Source organism: Aotus nancymaae, unplaced genomic scaffold (genome assembly GCF_030222135.1).
Source record: "Aotus nancymaae isolate 86718 unplaced genomic scaffold, 86718_ANA_hifiasm-v0.15.2.pri h1tg000016l, whole genome shotgun sequence".
NCBI lineage: Eukaryota > Metazoa > Chordata > Mammalia > Primates > Aotidae > Aotus > Aotus nancymaae.
In genome coordinates, this window is record NW_026988428.1 from 62,554,001 (window position 1) to 62,572,194 (window position 18,194).

At 38.1% G+C, this 18,194-nt stretch overlaps 1 protein-coding gene across 3 annotated transcripts in view; it reads right to left on the reverse strand.

The window, feature by feature from the left end:
• The window catches only part of AMN1 (antagonist of mitotic exit network 1 homolog), a 57,989-nt gene that overhangs the window by 14,244 nt on the left and 25,551 nt on the right, over positions 1 to 18,194 (reverse strand). For 2 of the 3 annotated variants that reach the window (XM_021673807.2, XM_021673809.2), the window contains exons 2-6: positions 12,767 to 12,899; positions 5,447 to 5,591; positions 4,359 to 4,576; positions 4,000 to 4,056; positions 203 to 314 (exon numbers count right to left, since the gene is read on the reverse strand). In XM_021673807.2, the coding sequence (XP_021529482.1) occupies positions 203 to 314; positions 4,000 to 4,056; positions 4,359 to 4,576; positions 5,447 to 5,591; positions 12,767 to 12,899 (665 nt within the window). Of the gene's footprint in view, positions 1 to 202; positions 315 to 3,999; positions 4,057 to 4,358; positions 4,577 to 5,446; positions 5,592 to 12,766; positions 12,900 to 17,994; positions 18,165 to 18,194 lie in introns of those variants that run through there. The other variant, XM_021673808.2, reaches the window with a different exon arrangement.

The window sequence follows — 18,194 nt, forward strand, 5'->3', positions numbered from 1 at the left end:
GTGAGCTCTTACTATGTGCGAGGCCACCATACAAAGAATTCACAGATAATCATGACCAAGTCTATGAGGTAGGTACATTCGTTATGCCTGTTTTACAGATGAGGAAACTGAATAATGAAATGGGTTAAGTAATATACTCAAGGTCACACAGTTAGTAAAAGATGAAGCCAGGATTTGAACCCAAGCAGTCTATCGCACTAACCTGTTATCAAGGGGCATCCATGGAAGAGTAATATACGTATCTGAGGACAGTAAGTAAGGACAGCTTCAACAGCCCCATCAGTCAGATTTACACAATGTCCCATATGAATCTCCTATGCAAAAATAAAGAAAATAAAGTCTAATGAAAACATAGATCTATAATAACAATATGAACAATTTTGAGAAACCCTCTGATACAAAAAGTACCAAATATCTACTTACAAGAAAAACTATATAGAAAAGACCAGTATAAGTCTGAAGTAATTTGGAAGGAGCACCCTAAAAGTTAAATGCCCAACCATTTTATAAAGTAATGTGTAATATCTATTAAAGCTGGAGATGAGTATGCCCCAGAACCCAGCAATTCCAATTATTAATATATGCTATAGAGAATCTCTTCTACATGTGCACAAGGAAACAATTTATAAATATGGCCTTTGCAGTATAAATTGTAATAGTAAAAAAATGGAGAACAGGAAAATCAATGGTTTATAAATAGAATAGAATAAGAGAAAATAGCTACAATGAAAAATACTTGTATTAATAGATATAAATCTCAAACATATTAGCTCAGACCCTTTGGAAAACAGTATGGTAGTATCTTATAAAACTAAACATGTATTTGCTATATGACCCAGCAATTTCACTCCTAGGCATTTACCCAAGAAAAATGAAATATATGTCTACACAGAGGCTTGTATGCAAACATCTGTAGCAGTATTTATAACAGTCCAAAATTGGAGCAACCCAAATGTCCATCAAATGATACAATTATTATTATTTTTTAATTTCCATAGGTTTTTAGGGAACAGGTAGTATTTGGTTACATGTTTAAGTTCTTTAGTGTTCATTTGTAGATTTTGGTGTACCCATCAACTAAGCAATATACGCTGAACCCTATTTTTAGTCTTTTACCCCTCACCCTCTTCCTGTCCTTTCCCCCTGAATCCCCAGAGTCTATGGTGTCATTCTTATGCCTTTGCAACCTCATAGTTTAGCTCCTACTTATGAGTGAGAATATATGATGTTTGGTTTTCCATTCCTGAGTAACTTCACTTAGAAGAATAGTCTCCAATCCCATCCAGGTTGCTGTGAATGCCATTAATTCATTCCTTCTTATGGCTGAGTAGTATTTTATTGTATGTATATATATATATCACAGTTTCTTTATCCATTTGTTGATTGATGGGTATTTGGGTTGGTTCCATATTTTTGCAATTGCAAATTGTGCTGCTATAAACATGTGTGTGCAAGTATCTTTTTCATATAATGACTTCTTTTGCTCTGGGTAGATACCCAGTAGTGGGATTGCTGGATCAAACGGTAGTTCTACTTTTAGTTCTTTAAGGAATCTCCACACTGTTTTCCACAGTGGTTGTACTAGTTTACATTCCCACCAGCAGTGTAGAAGTGTTCCCTCTTCACCGCATTCATACCAACATCTATTATTTTTTTCTTTTTTTTTTGAGACAGAGTCTCTGTCATCTAGGCCTGAATGCAGTGGTGTGATCTTGGCTCACTGCAACTTCCACCTCCTGGGTTCAAGCGATTCTCCTGCCTCAGCCTCCCAAGTAGCTGGGATTACAGGTGCATGCCACCACGCTCAGCTAATTTTCATATTTTTAGTAGAGTTGGGGTTTCACCATGTTGGCCAGGCTGGTCTTAAACTCCTGACCTTAGGTGATCCACTCATCTCGGCCTCCCAAAGTGCTGGGATTACAGGCATGAGCCACCATGCATGGCCTGATTTTTTTATTATGGCCATTCTTGCAGGAGTAAGGTGGTATCACATTGTGGTTTTGGTTTGCATTTCTGCAATCATTAGTGATATTGAACATTTTGTCATTTTTTTGGCCATTTGTACATATTTTTTTGAGAATTGTCTATTCATGTCCTTAGCCTACTTTTTGATGGGACTGTTTGCTTTTTTCTTGCTAACTTGTTTGAGTTTGTTCTAGATTCTGGGTATCAGTCCTTTGTCAGATGTATACATTGTGAGGATTTTCTCCCACTCTGTGGGTTATCTGTTTACTCTGCCGACTGTTCCTTTTGCTGTGCAAAAGCTCTTTAGTTTAATTAAGTCCCAGCTATTTATTTTTGCATCGAATGGTAAAATTATAAATAAATTGTAGCATATCCATGCTATGGAATACTACTTAGCAATAAAAAGGAATGAAATATTAACATATGCAACAACATGGATCAATCTTGCAAACATTATGCTTAGTGAAAGAAGTAAAAGAAAGAAATAAAAACCAAAATACTATATTATATTTTGCAGAATTCCATTTATATAAAATTGAATTTATATACAATTGTAGAAAAGGCAAAACAATGACAAAGTAAATCAGTGGTTGCCAAAGAGAGGGTCACAGAAGGGGATCAACTGCAAAGGACAAGAGACCAAAAAAAAAAAAAAGAAAAGAAAACCACAGAGAAAACAGAAAACTTTTTAGGGTGATGAAAATGTTCTATATATCAATTGTGGTAGTGGTTATATGGCTGTATAACATTTGCCAAAATTTATCTAATTATACACATAAAATGAATGAATTTTCTTGTATGTAAATTATACCTCAATTACACCTGAAAATTTTCAGAAAACGTAATTCTGAATAACACAAGTTGTAAAGGGACATATATAATATGAAACTATATAAAACAATGCTATATCTTATTTATGGATTTATACATAATAGAAAAAGGATCCATTTCTGTCTCAGCAAGGTCCACAGGAAAAAAAGAAAGAAAAAGTATCCAAACATGCAAGAAGAGATACATAATCATATTTAGGATAGTGGCTACCTTTGAAGGCAGAAAGGGAGAATAATGGAGTGGGGCTTTAGATGTAACTTTATTTTATTTTATTTTAGATGAAGTTTCATTCTTATTGCCCAAGTTGGAGTGCAATGGCACAGTCTCTGCTCACTGCAACCTCCGCCTACTGGGTTCAAGAGATTCTTCTGCCTCAGCCTCCAGAAACCAAAATCCTGGGAAAGAAGACTTCTTAATATATTTAGAAATAGGTTACAAGTGCATTAGTCATCCAATTCAAAGGATGTACACAAATTCGAAATCTCTTTTAGACCAGGTGTGGTGGCTCACACCTGTAATCCCAGCACTTTGGGAGGCTGAGGCAGGAGGATCACCTGAGGTCAGGGGTTTGTGACAAGCCTGGCCAACATGGTGAAACCCTGTCTCTACTAAATATACAAAATTAGCTGGTGGCACACGTCTGTAGTCCCAGCTACTTGGGAGGCTGAGGCACGAGAATTGCTTGAACCTGGGAGGTGGAGGTTGCAGTGAGCAGAAATTGTGCCACTGCACTCTAGCCTGGGCAACACTGCAAGACTCTGTCTCAAAAAAAAAAAAAAATCTTTTTAAATGATCATACAATGTGGCTATTGAAAAATAGAATGACAGGATGACAAGAGAATTAGTACTCCTGGTAGAAATATCAGTCAGACCTGAAATCCTATTATAAATTTAGACTAATAAATATTTACAATCTTCATCCATAATAAGATGATTCTTAAATCTGTTAGAAGCTAAAGCTTCTGCCAAAAAAGACATTTTACTAGAAGTAAAATGAGTTTTTACTTTAAAACACCTTTATTTTATTTCCTTACTTAACAGCTTTTATTTACTCTGGTAATAAAGAGATAGAAACCCCCTCCCCCAAAAAAGTCCATAAAATACTTAACTGATAAAGCATTGGTTATCTGCTAGGTTTTAGAAATAATTTCTGAGAATATAAAAATCTAATCACCACTATCTTAAAAATTATTTTAAAATTACCTCTAATTTCTTGGCACAAGGTCCACTAACAAGCGCAATCACACCACTGTCAGATACCTAAGCAAAGGGGAAAAGAAACACAGCCCATGAGAGCAGACAATGGAAATAGAATTTTTAAAAATGTATTACTTATTTAGATATAGTCTCATTGCTTCCCATTCATCAAACATGTTTTAGCCATATATACCTTCCACCCTTGTTACTTGAGAGGAATGTGCCAAAATATATTGCAATTACTTAACCATAAAAGCATGAAATAGTCAATAATTTCAACAAAACCAAAATGAACTAATTATTATACGTTCTTATTAGTCATGAAAATACATTTGGCAAACACATTTGGCCTATATGTCATTTACCTGAGTAGCTGAAAAGTCAACACACTGCAAAAACGGGCAGTTTTTTCCTAATGCATGTAAGGACACATCAGTAATACTTAAGCAGCCACCTAAATCGATGATCTTTAACAGCTGGCAATTGAGTGCAAGAGCAACGACTCCTTCATCAGTGAGATTGCAGCATCGTTTCAATGAAGCTTCATGTAGGTATGAACAAGATGAAGCCACAGCTTTTATTCCTGAGGGAAAATATATCTTAATACAAACCCAATATTGGGAAAAAAAAGGTCTATAGAGGGGAAAAAAGGTAAAGATTCACTAATTCATCTAATAGTGACATTGAACAATGAAGTCTGTCTAGCTATAAAAAACTATGCTTTGCACAAACTGATAGGAGAGTGCCTGGTAAATTTAATCTAATGATTAATTCTTTTGTAATACAGCATCAAAGAAACCTTAACAAAATATGAACTGGTCATTTCTTGTTCCACTATACCAGGCAAAATATTTAAAATATAGACATATGCATCCATGATTTCTTTAATCTTTATTTTTTAGTTATTTGAGACAGAGTCTCCCCATGTCACCCAGGCTGGAGTAGCGGTGCAATCTTGACTCATTTCAACCTCTACCTCCCAGGCTCAAGGTATTCTCCCGCCTCAGTCTCCCAAGTAGCTAGGACTACAGGGTACACCAGCATACCTGGCTAATTTTTGTATTTTTTGTAGAGACGCGTTGTGGGTGGGAGGCAGTTCACCATGCTGGCCAGGCTGGCCGAACTCCTCAGCTCAAGTAGTCCACCAGCCTCCCAGCTAAAAAAGTGCTGGGATTACTGGTAGAAGCCACCTAGCCTGGCCCATGTTTATGTTAAATATGTTTAAAATACAAGGTAATGACTTACCCAGTGTCTTTCTTAACATTGAGCACTGATTATAAGCAAGAATTCTAACTTGGATTATTTTCTTAGTCTGAATGTTTTTACTGATAAATATAATTTGTATTTCTTTGACATCTTCATACTCTGTTTTGATGTATTTTCTCCCTTACTCCACAATTTTACCAGATAGTGAATAGTAATCTACCAATGTACTCAGTATTAATAAACATACCTTCTGAAGTTACGGAAGCTCGATTCCCTTTTGAACAATTTAAATTTAATTTCTTTAGTTTTCTACAGGTAGACAGGTGCAGGAGAGCAGCATCTGATATGTCGCAGCTCCGTAGGTCTAGAGTTTGGACTTCAGGATGTAAAATCTGTAACAAATAAGTGATTTTGAAAAATTATTTCTTTTAAAAATTTTATCATTATTATTATTGTTATTTTGAGACAGTCTCTCACTCTGTCGCCACACTGGAGTGCAGTGATGCGATCATGGCTCATGGCAACCTCGACTAGTTCAAGAAATTCTCCTGCCTCAGCCTCCCGAGTAGCTGGGACTACAGGTGCACACCACCACGCCCAGCTAATTTTTGCAGTTTTAGTAGGCGGGGCCTCACTATGTTGGCCAGGATGGTCTCCATCTCTTGACCTCGTGATCTGCCCATCTCGGCCTCCCAACCCAAACTCTTGGGATTACAGGCGTGAGCCACCGCAGCTAGCCGATTATTTCTTTCTATAAATACATTTATTCCACATTCAGTGTTTTGGTGGTCATAACAGACAAGTGGCTGATGTAAAATACAGCAAAGAATACAGAAGCATATCCATGTAGAGACAGACACATAAAGCAGGAGAAAACCAAGTCGACATCCAGCTGGAGGTGCAGCTTTCACTGCTAGCAAAGTCCTTATTGGGACAAAAAGCACTGTTGAGATGGCTTATTCAGGGAAAGGATCCACAGACCTGAGAAGCTTAACCAATGTGACAGTGAGTAATAATCTTCTGGTAGCTGCTCTCATTAGAGACTCTCCCTATGAGCCTCTGGGCTTAGGAAGTATGAGTCTTTAATCACTTGCGTACCAAGTGCTTACAGAGCACTAGAATTGCTTATCTAGAACATTTGCCTTCTGTGAGATATGGCAAGGATTTCTCTTCAAACAGCCTGCTCAACCTTTTATTCAATTCCCAGTACCTCCCCCTACTTTCTTCTTTTCTTCTTTGCCCAGACCTGCCACAACACCATGGAGTTATCAGCACCAGCTCACATTCCTACACTTATTTAAAAAAAGACTGAGTCTCTAGTCCACCACAGACAACCCCTTCCACCTTTCCCCTCTCTCCCATCATGGGTCCACCTTATCTAAAGTAGTTTAAATGTTTAGCCAATTTGGTCTAGTGTAGATTGTGCAGTCCGACCCCAGCCAATGGGGAAAGGACACAGAGACAAGAGTCGCATTGGAAATAAAAGCTTCTACTCGCCTTTATTTGGGGTGCTCTCGTGGCCAGCCTTACAGGAGGCATCCTGGTACACAGAAGTAAATTTACTTTACTGAAAAATCCTTTGTCTGAGTACTCACTTTTCCTTACAACTCCAAGCTTTATTTCTAACATATATCATTATTTTTGGGATCTAATACAAACAATCCCAGAATTATTGGGTGTTTTCTTGAGGTCGACAAATAATAGATTAATTCCTAAGCATTTTGAGTTCTTTCCTAGGAGTATTTTTCTGTTCTTTATTTTTTTCCAAAATAGAAATGGCTTTACCTTTCTGAAAATAAAAATAATGTATTATTATTGTAAAACATTCAGACAATAAGCCAGGCGTGGTGGCTCATGCCTGTAATCCCAGCACTTTGGGAGGTGGAGGCTGAGGCTGGTGGATCATGTGATATCTGGAATTTGAGACCAGCCTGGCCAAAGTGGTGAAGCCCCATGTCTACTAAAAATACAAAAAAAAAAAAAAAAGCTAGGTGTGGTGGCACACACCTGTAATTCCAGCTACTCAGGAGGCTGAGGCAGGAGAATTGCTTGAATCCAGGAGGCGGAGGTTGAAGTGAGCTGAGACTGTGCCACTGCACTCCAGCCTGGGCAACAGAGCCAGACTCTGTCTCAGAAAAACAAAAACTAAACCAAGAACAAACAAAAAACATTCAGACAATATAGAATAACTATAATAAATTATAATAATGATTTATATTTATTAAGTGCTTACCAAGAAGGGTACTAAGTGTCATCATATATATTATGTTATTTAATATTCTCTCTCTCTCTTCTCCCCTAAGGGGTTGGTCATTGTCATTTTACAAATAGGAAATTGAGACCCTGAGAGCTAGTAGCCTACATAAAGAACATAGCCAAAAGGAGCAGAAGTAGGATTGGAACCCAGGTCCTTTCAATTCCAAAGCCTATATTTTTAACCTCTATAACTAAAATTACCCATAATACCAATACCCAGAGATAAAATTATATTAGTTTTTTAAAAATTTTAGATTCAGGGATACCTGTGCAGGTTACATGGATATACTGCATGATGCTAAAGTTTAGCTTCAATTGAACCCATCATCCAAACAGTGAACAAGTACCTGACAGGTAGGTTTTCAACCCTTGCTTCCCTCCCTCCTTCCTCCCTTTTGAAGTCCTCAGTGTGTATTGCTTCCATCTTTATGTCTGTGTGCACCCAATGATTAGCTCCCACTTATAAGTGAAAGCATGTGGTATTTGGTTTTCTGTGTCTGCATTAATTCACTTTGGATAATGGCCTTCAGCTGCATCCATGTTGCTGTAAAGGACATGATTTTGTGGCTGCATATATTCATTTTGATGTTTTTTTGAGTTTAAAAAACCCTTTGAAGAACAACAGGATCAGATCACATATAAGATGAGCCCTTTTTTTATAAAATCAATAGATTGTGGTTGCATACTATTCCATTTTCTGCAAGTACCGTAACTTATTAAATGCACTGGCAAACACTTGAGTTGAACATTTAGGTTGTTTTATGGAGGCAACGTTGTGCTATGATTAAGAACATGTGCTCTGTGGGCAGACTGCCCAAGCTGGAACCCTATGATTGTGATCAAGCTCAGTTTTCTCTCTGTGCTTCACTAGCCTTATTATTAAAACAGATGATATGTTGTGAGAAATAAAGGTGTCTTGCTTATAACATACGCTATACAAAACTATGCTTATTATTACAAATGATATTATAATGACTATGCCTGTGTACTTTTCTATTATCGTCCTGAGATTTCTACAGGAAGTAAACTGTTGAGTTAATAATTAAGCAAATCTGTAGAACTTTTGACAGTTAATGCCACTGTCCTTCTAAAAGGTTATTTTGAAATCAATTTACACTCTCACTAGCAGGAGATAAAAGTGACAGTTTCTCCACATTATTGCTAACATTGGGTTTTGGGTTTTTTCTTAAGTCTCTGCCAAATTGAAAGGCAAACTGTCACACTGATGACTAGTGAGGTTAAATATCCTTTGATATGTTATTGGAGATTTGTATTTTTTCCTCTGAGTATTTCCTGATTCTTCTGGTTTTTTATTTGGTTGTTTTGTTTTTCTTATTGGTTTGAAGGAATTCTTTATATTGTCAAGATAAAAAAGCCCTTAGATTTTCATAGATATTGTAAATATTTTTCCAAGTTTTTGACTTTGTTTCTTTTTTCTTCTTGCCATAAGGAAATCTGTATTTTTATGTAATCAAATCCATCCATCTCTTTTTTTCTTGGTTTCCAACTTTGGTATCCTGTTTAAAAAGGCCTTCTCCATTCAGAGAGTATAAAAAGATTTGATTTAGGAAATACTTCAAAAACAGTCATCCAAAGATGTGTGTAACTTTGTAACAGATGTTGTATCTAGCTTTTTGAATAATGTCATAAGCAGGACTCTCGTTAAGGGTAGAGACTAGAGGGAGAATATCCAGAAAAATCATGTCTTGTTTTTCTAGCTCATTCACTCTCTTTACTTCTCCTTTTTATTCAGCTAAAATAAGCTTTCAAAAATGGTAAGGATTGCCATCAAACAAAAACCTAAGTCATTGAAGTATAAGCTAAAGGGATAGAAAGAAATGAGGATGGTGGAAAAGTGAAGAAAACCACCATTTTTCCACAGAGTCATAATGATTAATCTATGAGTCACACATAACATTACATACTTCAACAGAACCATCAACAATAAGAACCTGAGATATGATTCTACTTCCACAGAGCCAAGCAAACTACACCACTAAGATGTCTATGTTCAAATGCAAGCTAACATGAAGAAAATAAAGCATTATAATAAAGGTATATCAGGTTAATGCAGAAGAAATGTTAGGGACAGGTTGACGTGCAATTCCAATGTAAAGTCACAGGGCTAGTCACATGCTCTACCATGTGGGCTGGGGCAGTGGCTCACACTTGTAATCCCAGATCTTTGGGAGGTCAAAGTGGGCGGATTGCTTGAGTCCAGAAGTTTGAGACCAGCCTGGGCAACATGGTGAAACTCTGTATCTACAAAAAATACAAAAATTATTTGGGTGAAGTGGTGGGCACCTGTAGTCCTAGGTACTCAGGAGGTGGGAGGATCACCTGAGCCCAGGAGGTTGGGGCTGCGGTGAGCTGTGATTATGCCACTGCACTCTAGCCTGGGTGACAGAGATCCTGTCTCAAATAAACAAACAAACACCACAGAAAAACATATGCTGGAGTGCTATCATCAGAGCTTACTTACTTTGATTACGGGCATTAGGTAGAAGGTAAGGTGAAGTCAGAGAAATTGTGGAGTCCTAATTATGGAAAAGCAGTCAGGCTGGCAGGACCAGGGTAATAAAAACATAAAGCAGATAAGCTATAGGTCTGCCTTTCTTTGTGGCCCAGAACATATAGCCCTCCTGTGCAGACAACGTATGTAATTTACAAACTTCTTGCTTATCACCAAATGATTTATCATCAAACACCTCGGCTGCCAGAAGGATGCAAGTTAGCTCCCTGCTACCTTGGTGTTGTCAATCAGCCCAAGTTCCATTCTATATAATCCCCAGCAAGCCTTTGTCTCCTGGCAGTTGGCTCCTCTCTTGCTGGCTCTGCCCGTTGCTCCCTTGCAATGTATTTTCATATTTTCTCTAACAAATCTGCCTTTCTTTACCTATAACTGTCTTGGTAAATTATTTTCCCACCATCCCACCAGCCCGGATAGTTGTCATTCACCCTTAATAGCAATTAGCAGTTCTAGTCTCTGCAGACTAGATGGTGATGACTGCAGAGTGGTGATGGCTGCAAACCCGAAGACAATATTTAAATATAAGTAGTGTAGAAATTGCTAACTAGCATTTTCAGTTTTTGAAACACAAATACCAAAAATACAAAAGATAACACAGAAGTAATAGCAAAGGAAATTATCTACTCTGTTATTTAATAACCTTTAAAAATCAGGAGCTGAAGGTTAAGCCCTAATCTGAGGGGCTGTTTAGCAGAAGGAAGAGTGATTAACTGTCTTTTCCTGGTGCTTGGGGTTCTCTGCCTTGAAGCTCATCCCTCCAGCCCCTCTCCAGGCCTCCACCCGCTATGTCAGCTCAGTAGGGCTAATACAGTCTTGTTTGTAAATAAAAAGAGGAAGCAGATAAGCTACAGGTCTGCCTTTCTTTATGGCCCAGAACATATAGCCCTCCATGAAGCACCAAAGGAGGATCTGGCCTCCTTTACTCTTGCCACTACCAGAGAGTCTACACAGATATGCTCACAGGACAGAACAAGACACCTAGAGAGTATCACTATTTCAAAAGAAAAACAAAGATTACTGATTCCATCAGGAGCAGAGGATTTAGAACACAGGGGCTAAAGGTATTAATAAGCATAATAGTATGCTAAAATAAATAAGAAAAGACTAACAAGATAAAACAAGAAACCATAAAATGGTAAATTGGAAATACTAAATATGAAAAATATAGCAGTTGAAAAAAGAACAGTATAAATGAGAAGAGTGATAGATTTCTTTTTTTTTTTTTTAAGACAGAGTTTTGCTCTTGTTGCCCAGGCTGGTGTGCAATGGCACAATTTTGGCTCTTACAACCTCTGCCTCCCGGGTTCAAGTGATTCTCCTGCCTCAGCCTCCTGAGTAGCTGGGATTACAGGCATGCACCACCACACCCGCCTAATTTTGTATTTTTTTTTTTTTTTAATAGCAGCAGGATTTCTCCATGTTGGTCAGGCTGGTCTCAAATTCCCAAAGTGCTGAGATTACTGGCGTGAGCCACTGCTTGAGAACAGTGATTTTTAACTACTGGTCATTATTTATGAATGGATTACAAAATCAGTTTAGCAGGCTGTGATCAACATTTTTTAAATAAAATAAGACTAAGTAGAAAAAAATAAAATAGAAAAGACCAAATGTACTGCACATTATACTGTTACACATAAGTGTGGTTTATGTACTAGAGTCACAATGTAACATATATTTCTTATGTGAGTCTTGACCAAAAAGTTTTAAAACTTTTTGAAAACATGGAGGTCAAGGGTACAGGTACCATGAAAACAAGTGTGCATGGAAGGCTAATGGGAGCTGACCAGAGCAACATCATTTACTTCCTGAACGTCATTCTGCAGCTGCTTGACCGTAGAATGTACTTGCTGATGCTGCAGATGAAATTGCTGCTACTTATGAAAAGACTATGATACGCTGATGACTGAACTTTTTCCAAACCCCTGAATCAAGGACTTCTGCCTAGAAACCCTTATTCTAACTAATGAATTGTTTGATAGCCCTTTCCCACCTTTTTCTTTAAAAGACCTCATATATCTCTTAGGACATGTGAATTAAGTAGTTAGGGCATGATTTCAGATGCCTCTGGAGTCTGTGTTCCTTGAATTGCAATTCTGAAACCACCAATAAACCTTTTTGCTTGGATTTTCAGTCTCCATGAGTGTGGCTGACATGAGAAAAGTGACTGAGACAATGGTGGAAGGAGACATTTTAGGAACTGTTACAAGTGGACATTTTGGTTATCTGGAGGGAATAAAACAAACTCTGGGCCGGGCGCTGTGGCTCATGCCTGTAATCCTAGCACTTTGGGAGGCCGAGGTGGGTGGATCACCTGAGGTCAGGAGTTCAAGACCAGCCTGGCCATCATGGTGAAACCCCATCTTTAAAAAAAAAAAAAAAAAGGGGGCCAGGCGGGTGGCTCACGCCTGTAATCCCAGCACTTTGGGAGGCCGAGGCGGGTGGATCATTTGAGCTCAGGAGTTTGAGACTAGTCTGGTCAACATGATGAAACACTGTCTCTACAAAAAATGCAAAAATTAGCCAGGCATGGTGGTGCACACCTATAGTCCCAACTACTCAGGAGGCTGAAGAGGAATCACTTAAGCCCAGGTAATGGAGGTTGCACTAAGCTGAGATTCTACCATTGTACTCTAGCCTGGGCAACGGAGCAAGATCTTGTAACAAAAAAAAAAAAATTAAAAATGATTGCCAGTCTCACCATATACCATTGTTCCAAAAATCTAAAACCATATCTAAACAGAAAATATAATACCCTTGCTTTACAGTTAATCATACTCTTACCTCGCTTATATTTGAATCTGTTATCCGCCCCTGCATGCTCATTATTTTAATCAGTCTATCTTTTATGTTGGGAGGCAAAGGTTTAATGTCTGTGATATATCTGGAAATATTCTTCATGAAGCACCAAAGGCATCTGAAATACAAATACAATACAGTAAATCACATTGGGCCTGCACTGATTCCTAACATTTGTCTTAATGCTATTTGTTAGCATTTAGCCCTTTCATACAAGTGTACTTTTTGGCCGTGTGTGGTAGCTCACACCTATAATCCCAACACTTTGGAGGCCCAGGCAGGAGGATCGCTTGAGCTCATGAGTTTAAGACCAGCCTGGGCAACATGGTGAAAGCCTGTCTCTACAAAAGGAAATAAAAAAATAAGCTGGGCATGGTGGTGTGGGCCTGTAGTCCCAGACACTTGGGAGGCTGAGGAGGATAACTTGGGCCCAGAAGGTTGAGACTGCAGTGAGCTGTGATTGTGCCACTACACTCCAGCCTGGGCAACAGAGCAAGAACCTGTCTCAAAAAAAGTATATTCATCTTACATTAATACTATATTTAAAACTCTAGCTCTGTAAGCTTCAAAAACCTAGTCTGCATTAAATTATGGACAAGATGCTCTTCCTCTACATTTTTTTTATGCATACCTCATGTACCAAAATGCATTTTAAATGACCAACAAGAGTGTTTTTCCTAAGTTTCTAATTCCTAAGACACATATTCCTAAATAAGCATTATACTGGGACCCACTAATTGAAAAGTTTTATCTGTTAATCCAGCAAACTTGTTTTCACTATTTTTCTTGAAAATTACGTGGATAATGAAATCACTAGAGAAAGAACCATAACCACAAAGATTCTGCAAATAATACAAATCACAGAGATATCAAACTTAGTGCCGGCATTATACATACAGAGAGGAGAGTTATCAGGCAACAACAACTAAGAATCTTGTGACCAACATATCTATCTGTGGACTGAAATTCAACCATCTGAAAAACCCATACTTCAAACAAACAAAAATCTTATTAATTTCTGTGTACAAATGTCCCCACATATACAAAATTTTACATTCATGAATGACTGTGATCTTATACCTGTAATTAATTTTTTTTTTTTTTTTAGACTGAGTCTTACTCTGTTGCCCAGGCTGGAGTGCAGTGGCGAGATCTTGGCTCAATGCAACCTCCGCCTCCTGGGTTCAAGCAATTCTCCTGCCTCAGCCTCCCAAGTAGCTGGGACTACAGGTGTATACCACTACACCCGGCTAATTTTTGTATTTTCAGTAGAGACAGGGCTTTACCATGTTGGCCAGGATGGTCTTGATCTCTTGACCTTGTGATCCGCCTGCCTTGGCTTCTCAAAGAGCTGGGATTACCCGCATGAGCCTCCATGCCCAGCCACCTGTGATTAATTTTTTAGTGCAATTTTAATTTTTACTTTTGGTTGCCTACACAGTTTCCTCTCTTATTCTTCCCCCTCCATTAGTTTAGCTCTCCACACCAATGTAGCATATATTCTTTCTTATTTTTCTCTGTGCTTGTACACACACACACACACACACACACACACACACACACTCTTAAAGGCTTGTGTGGGGGAGGGGTCATTGTCTCCTAAAATGGCACCACCGTACACTTACTTTTCTATACCATCTTTCATTCAATATCTAATGAAATCCCTTCAAAGCATTAAGCACAGTTCTGATGCTCCTTGAATGGCCACATCATATTTCACAGTATGGATCATCTAATTAGTGACCCCCATGCCGACAAGCATTACCACTATTTCTAGGATATATTGTCAGGTTATTTTTCAGAAAGTCTGGAAAACACTTTATATTTCTATTGGTAGTGTTAGAAGGCTCCTTTTCCTCTACATCCTTCCAGCAATAGGTATTGCGGCTAGTTTTATTGACTTATTTTATGTTTACTTTTATTTATTCATTCATTTTTTTCTGTTACTTTCTTATCTCCATTTCCCACTCCCATTCCTCACCATTCTAGGAAACCATTCTAATGTTTAATAGGTATCTTTTCATTTTATATTTCCTTTAACACGTTTGTTGTATGCATGCTTTCTGATTTGTATACATGGGACTTGTCATAGATTTGTTGCTTTTCACTCAGCACTATGTTTTCAGGATCACCTACTCTTAACTGTTGGAAAGCCTAACAGGTAAAAATGGTGTCTCACTATTACTTTAACTTGTGTTTCTCTAACTACTAGTAAACTTAACATCCTTTCATGAGCTTGCTGGCTATCTGGGTTTTTATTTTTTTATTTTTATTTTTGAGACGGAGTCTTGCTCTTGTCACCCAGGATGGAGTGCAATGGCATGATTTCGGCTCCCTGCACCCTCCACCTCCAGGGTTCAAGCAATTCTCCTGCCTCAGCCTCCCGAGTAGCTAGGATTACAGGCACCTGCCACCAGGTCCAGCTAATTTTTGTATTTTTAGTAGAGTAGGGGTTTTGCCATGTTGGCCAGGCTGGTCTTGAACTCCTTACCTCGTGATCTGCCTGCCTCAGCCTCCTAAAGTGCTGGAATTACAGGCATGAGCCACTGTGCCCGGCCCTGGATATGCTTTTCTTTCTTTCTTTTTTTTAAATTTATTTTGTTAACTACACTGCATTACTGGATATGCTTTTCTATAAAGTCTATACATATCCTTTGCCTGTTTTATTTTAAAACTGATGCATAATAGATGTACATATTTTCAGGGTACATGTGATAATTTGACATGTTCATATGTATAAAGATCAAATCAGGGTAACTGGGTTATGCATCACCTTAGATATTTATCTTTCATTTATGCTAGGAACATTCAAATTATTCTCTTGTAACTTTTTTGAAGTATAAAATAGATTATCATTAACTATAGTCACCCTACTGATCTATGGAACACTACTATTTCTTTTATCTGTGTATTTATACCCATTAATTAACCTCTCTCTATGCCCCCATTCCCTACCCTTCCCAGCCTCTGTTAACCACCCATTCTACTCGCTGTCTTCATGATATCCACTTTTTTTTAGCTCCCAAATATGAATGAGAACATGTGACATTTTTCTTATTGTGTTTGGCTTACTTCACTTAACATAATGAACTCTAGTTCCATCCATGTTGCTGCATGTGACAGAATTCATTTCTTCCCTCCCTACTTTCCTTGTTTCCTTCCCTTCCTTCCTCCCTCTTTCTCTCCCAAGATGGGGTCTTGCTCAGTTGCCTAGGTTGGGGTGCAATGGTGCAGTCACAGCTCACCACAGCTCACTGCAGTCTTAACTTCCTGGGCTCAAAAGATCCTTCTGCCTCAGCCTCTAGAGGCATGCTTACCACACTTGAGTAAGATTTCATTATTATTTTATTTTATCTTATTTTACTTTTTTCGAGACGAAGTCTTGCACTGTCACTCAGGCTGGAGTGCAGTGGTGCAAGCTCAGCTCACTGCAACCTCTGCTTCCCGGGTTCAAGTGATTCTCCTGCCTTAGCCTCCTGAGTAGCTGGGATTACAGGCACACGCCACCACACCCAGCTAATTATTGTATTCTTAGTAGAGATGGGCTTTCGCTACTTTGTCCAGGCTGGTCTCGAACTCTTGACCTCGTGATCTGCCCACCTTGGCCTCCCAAAGTGCTAGGAATACAGATGTGAGCCACTGCGACTAGTGGAATTCATTATTTTTTTAGTGGCTGAATAATATTCCATTGTGTATATGTACTATACCACATTTTCTTTGTTCATTCATCCACTGATTCCATATTTTGGTTATTACAAATAGTGCTGCAATAAACATGAGAGTGCAGATATCTCTTCTATGTATTTACTTCTTTTCTTTTGGACATTTACCCAGTAGTGAAATTGCTGAATTATACAGTAGTTCCATTTTTAGTTTTTTGAGGACCATTTTGTTATTTTTTGACAAATATGTAAGAGCTCTTTGTTGTGGCCAAATACATGCTTTATATATTCAGAGAATGTATACTATCTACATGAGAGATGTAATGTTCTATCTGTGTCTTATATATATGTGTGTATATAAGTATCTCTCTCCACATATGTGTATGTGTTTGCCTATAAATATGTTTGGTGTATATGTTTATTTACAGCATTATCTAATTCTACTATATTCTCATTTTTCTACTAAATATGTGTAATTTCTATTTATGATATTTGTAATTTAAAATCAAGTTTTCCTTTCATTTCTGCAAGTTTTTGCTTATTCTTGTTTTATAATAAAAATTTCAAAAATACAGAAATATAAAATAGGATGATATACATCTATGTACCCCAAACCTAGAATTTTACTACCCTTTTATCATATTTTTGTCAGATATCTCAAGACAAAACATTTCTGATTAAGGCCAAGCATGGTGGCTTATGCCTGTAATCCCAGCACTTTGGGAGGCTGAGGCAGGAGGCTCACTTGAGCCCAGGAGTTCAAGACCAGCCTGGGCAACATGGCAAAACCCTGTCTCTACAAATAATAGAAAAATTAGCTGGGTGTGGTGGTGTGAACTTGTAGTCCCAGCTACCTGGTGGGGTTGGGGGGCTGCTGAGGTGGGAGGATCATTTAAGCCCAGGAGGTTGAGGCTGCAGTGAGCTATGGCTGCACCACTGCACTCCAGCCTGGATGACAGAGCTAGACCTTGTCTCAAAAAAAAAATTTTTTTTTCAGATAAAATTAAAGCCTCTTTTATATACTTGCCTGGTTTACTCTATGTATCTCTCTTTGTAGAGACAATTACTACCATTAAGTTTTAAAAATAGTTCCTGTCCATAATTTTATTATACTTTTAATACTTATATTTATCTATAAATAAATTATTTTTTAAAAATATAAAGTTCCCTTAAATCATTTCACAGGAGTTGCTACAGCAGCATGGAAAGTTATTTTAGTATTATGATTCTCTCAAAGCTGTACTATGAGTGGGAGGTAAAGAAAACAGGCCAAAAAAAGGTTTCAATTCTCAAATTATCAATTCTATAGCAGGAAAGTATTAGAACACACCCCCACCTGTAACATAATGCAAGCAAACCACTAAATATCTCCAAGAGGAAGCTTAAGATTCCCTCTAAACTCTTCTCTAGAAACACAATTTGTGCCTTTAAAATTTTTATTTATTTATTTATCTTGAGACAGGGTCTCACTCTGTTGCCCAGGCTGGAGTGTAGTGGTATAATCACAGCTCATTGCAGCCTCAATCTCCAAGGCTCAAGTGATCCTCTTACCTCAGCCTCCCAAATAGTTGGGTTACAGGCATGAACCACCACAATCAGCTAATTTTTTGTATTTCTTGTAGAGATGGGGTCTCTATATGTTGTCCAGGCTGGTCTTGAACTCCTGGGCTCAAATGAGCCTCCTGCCTTGGCCTCCCAAGCTGCTGGGATTACAGGCATGAGCCCTGTGCTCAGCCTTAATCTGCCTTTTA